At 43.1% G+C, this 3,761-nt stretch overlaps 2 protein-coding genes across 2 annotated transcripts; both read right to left on the bottom strand.

Annotated features, from left to right (window-relative positions):
- Positions 1–395: 395 nt before the first annotated feature.
- LOC307190618 (protein tyrosine phosphatase type IVA 1-like) lies at positions 396–1,255 on the bottom strand. Its single transcript, XM_079929892.1, has one exon. The coding sequence runs from the start codon at positions 990–992 to the stop codon at positions 471–473; it is 522 nt and encodes a 173-aa protein (XP_079786018.1). The 5' UTR covers positions 993–1,255; the 3' UTR covers positions 396–470.
- An 86-nt stretch (positions 1,256–1,341) lies between these two features.
- On the bottom strand, positions 1,342–1,492 carry LOC307190589 (uncharacterized protein; the record flags this gene model as incomplete). The annotated part of the gene is made up of 1 exon (XM_079929841.1): positions 1,342–1,492. One exon carries the CDS (start codon positions 1,490–1,492, stop codon positions 1,361–1,363), a length of 132 nt encoding a protein of 43 aa, XP_079785967.1. The 3' UTR covers positions 1,342–1,360.
- Between the last annotated feature and the right edge of the window lie 2,269 nt (positions 1,493–3,761).

The raw sequence follows: 3,761 nt of genomic DNA, 5'->3' as shown, positions 1-3,761 counted from the left end.
GAAAGACATTAAATAATCACCATAAGTCTTGGTAAGAATTCAACAAAATCATTTGTTATACAAACCTGATGCATACTGGTACACGTGTGGGGTGGTAAACATAAAGGAGCAGACAAATAACCATATAGGTCTTACTTGCAATGTTTGAGATGACTGGAGGAATAAACCACATATGGTTTACAGTGCTGTTCCTAATTCCTAGGATTTTAATTCTGTATGATACTAAAAATATACAAGTATTGTGCTGAGTATTTTGGCACCTAATCTCTCAATTTCTTATATATTGTTTCTGGCATGGGGATAGTAGTAAGCCAAACAGAGAGGCTGCAATTCTGTCAAGCTTGTGGCTTTTCAGTATTCCTATGGAAGCTTCATTAGATTTGTCATTCATTAACCCTATTATGTTGGCTAATATGTACGATAAATCAAGTCCTGTCTCAAGTTTGACTTCCAAGGCAGGCAGCCAAGTTTTATTGAATGCAACAGTTGTTTCTATGACCACTAGAGTCTTTGAAGCGCAGCCGCATTTTAGAACGGTGTTTCTCCAAATACAAAAGTTGCTTGCTGTTAAAAGCTCCACGCCGCTTTTGTCTTATAAACTGTACTGCATCTTTATTTTTCATTCCACCTTCGATTAGTGCCAGGGCAACAAGCACTGGAGTTCTCCCAAGACCTGCAACACAGTGAACAGCAATCCAACAACCAGGTTCTTCACGAAATTTAATGTTTAAAAGACTTAACGAGTCACCAACAATCTGGTTAAAGGGTGATGAGCCATCATCAAAGGGCCAATCCAGAACCTGGATACCTTCTTTCTCCACAAGAGCAGTGTCATAAGTTGCTTCACATATTCTTACTGTTGTGGTAACTCCGTATTTCTTAAGGTCCTCTATAAATTTGTTTAAGGTTGCACTGGTTGGATTGTGTGTAATAAGAAATCTCATGTTCCTGTATGTGACCTCCACAGGGGCTGGGCGGTTCAGTGGAGCCATGTTATTTTAGTTTTAAAAAAAAAAACCACACACAAAAAAAACTCGATACGGTTACGAAAAAAAAAATTAAATTTTTGAATGCAGAAATGATGTAAAGAAACATAAGTCTACTCCAATATGCCCCACTCGAAATTCTCAATGCTCTGGATATGCAATTGGGAGTAACAGGAAATGAAATGAACCTCCTAACAAGAAGCCATCCTTCAGTTCATAATACTGAGTCAATGGAAAGGAAGAGCACCGAGGTTTACCCCATCCAGGTCGTAATTTCTGTTAAATGCTCTGATGATTTCAATCCCACACTTCTGGGTCCAGGATGACCGCGCCTGTGGGGGCTTCTTGGTGGAGTAGCAACGAATTTCTACAGTTCACTTGTCCTCATAAAGGTCGTGCTGCGCCTGGCGGTACTCTCCGGGGCCCTTCAGAAACTCCATAAATGCGTGACCAAGAACACCACAGGAAGGACTTAGTTTACTCATTAAAGACTGTGGCCTAATCATACAGCCGGTTCCGTGGTACAGGCGGCGGTGGCGTCGGCTGCTGAGGAGGGAGCTGTAGTGACCGTCGCGGAGCTGCGGCTGCGGCGGGGTTCCGAGCCCTACCCAGCGCCGGCCTCGGGAGACCCAATCCGCGCGCGCCGAAGCGCTCTTGCGTCGCAAGCCCTGCCTTTTATAGCCGGCGTGACGTGCGTTCCTCTTCCCCAGTCGCGGCGGGGCGGGCCAAAAACCTGAGAGCGAGGGCGTGGGGCCCGCCCCCCGCAGACGTCACCACGGCCGCCGCGGGGATTGAGCTTGTTGGCGTAGGGAGAAGGGCTGCAGCTTGAGCCTTCTCACCTCCCCGCCTCCTGCTGGGGAGGAAAGAGGCTGAGGACGGACTTGAGGATGGGAATGGTGGGGGACAAAGCCTGGAAGAGGCTGAAGAGAGACGGAGGGGGGCCAAAACGGGCGGGAAAGGGAAGGTAGTGGAAGAATCCCGCCCATTGACTCTGCTATGTCTTCCTCCACCGGCTTCATGTTTTAGACATGTCATATTGCTAGGCTTTTTTCCAATTTGGTCTGACCAACTTTGTCTTTACTGAAGAACTTCGTCCATTTACATCATTTTATTACATTATATTGTCTTATTCTTTTATATTACAATGTTATTGCTATCTCTGCATCTGTTTTTCTCATATTTTGTGTTATCTGACCTATGTCTATATTTCTTATCTTTTGATTTCTTTTGGGTTAAGATTCCTCCCCTAAATCCATATTTTCCTTCCACTGTTTTGGAAATTTGTAATTGTGGTTAAAACTTCTTAGCAGTTATTATAGTTTAGACACTGTTCTAAATCTGAATAGGTTTACATAATTTCATTTGATACAACAACCCTATGAATTAGATACTATTATTTCCATTGTTATGATGAAAACAACTTTTAAACCCTGGGCACAGAAAAGTTATTTGCCCAAGGTCACACGGCTAGTAATTGGCAGGGCTGAGATTGGAATTCTGGAATTCTGGACCTAGAGTCTCTCTCTAATATGTATGTCTTATTATATACCTTATTCCTATACTTTCAGTACTTAAATGGCTTAGAAAAATTCAAACATTCAAAATCTTTTCCCGGGACTTCCCTGGTGGTCCAGTGGTTAAGAATCCGCCTCCCAACGCAGAGGACATGGGTTCAATCCCTGGTTGGGGAACTAAGATCCCACGTGCCGTGGGGCAACTAAGCCTGCGCACTCTAGAGCCCACACACCGCAACTACTGAGCCCACGTGCTGTGGAGCCCATGCAGCAGAACTAGAGAGTCCCACGTGCCACAACTACTGAGCCCTTGCGCTCTGGAGCCCATGCGCCACAACTAGAGAGTCCCACCAGCCACAACTACTGAGCCCGCACACCAGAACTAGAGAGCCCGCGTGCTCTAGGGCAGCTCGCCACAACTAGAGAGAAGCCTACGTGCCACAATGAAGAGCCCACATGCCACAACGAAGATCCCGCATGCTGCAACTAAGACCCGACGCAGCCAAATAAATATTTTTTTAAATCTTTTCCCACCTCATGAAGGAACTCAACATGCGTTAACTATTAATGTTGTCAAGTATTTTTTTAACCCCACAAATTACATTGTTTATAAAAATCAGTGTTTGTTTAAATTTGCCCAATATGTCAGCAATTTCTTTGCTCACTATTTCTTCTTGCATCTCAACTCTTTCTTCTAAGATTATTCTCCCTTATCTAAGAGCATCTTTTGGAGGTTCCTTTAGTTCCTGTTATATGATCAACTTTGATGTTTTATATAATCTTGAAAATATGCATTTTCTCACTGTTGAAAAATACATTTTATTGTTGGTAGATTTTTTTGTTTTTTCTTTGTTTAATAAACAAAAAAAATTTAATAAATTTAATTCTAAAATTCTTTTATTTTGCTTTCATTTCTAATAGTTCCACTGAGTACACAATTCTACATTGAAGATATTTGAAGATAGCCCTTTGAAGATATTCCCTGTCTTCGGGTTTCCTTTCTAACAACTTTAGAATTTTCTAAAATGTCTAGGCTTTGTTTCCTGGCCTATACTTGGCCCATAACAATAAAGCCCTATTTCTTCCTTCTTTCCCCTGCCTTCCTTCTTTGCTCTTCTTTTCTCCATCCTTCATTTCTTCTTTAATAACTCAGTCCACTACATGGAGGGGAGCAAGGTAGCTGTCTGTGCAGTAGGTGCGGACACTGAAGATACTGGAGTCGGGGGAGAGGGTGAGGAGGACATTCAAGCAAGGTGTGGGG

Source organism: Stenella coeruleoalba (genome assembly GCF_951394435.1).
Source record: "Stenella coeruleoalba genome assembly, chromosome: 8".
NCBI classification, from domain to species: Eukaryota; Metazoa; Chordata; class Mammalia; order Artiodactyla; family Delphinidae; genus Stenella; species Stenella coeruleoalba.
Note: the sequence above shows the minus strand (reverse complement) of the source record. Positions and strands in the feature narration are given on the sequence as shown.

What these genes read in the sequence shown, in the direction of transcription:
- LOC307190618 (XM_079929892.1), bottom strand. Translation starts at nt 992, where the DNA reads ATGGCTCCACTGAACCGCCCAGCCCCTGTGGAGGTCACATACAGGAAC.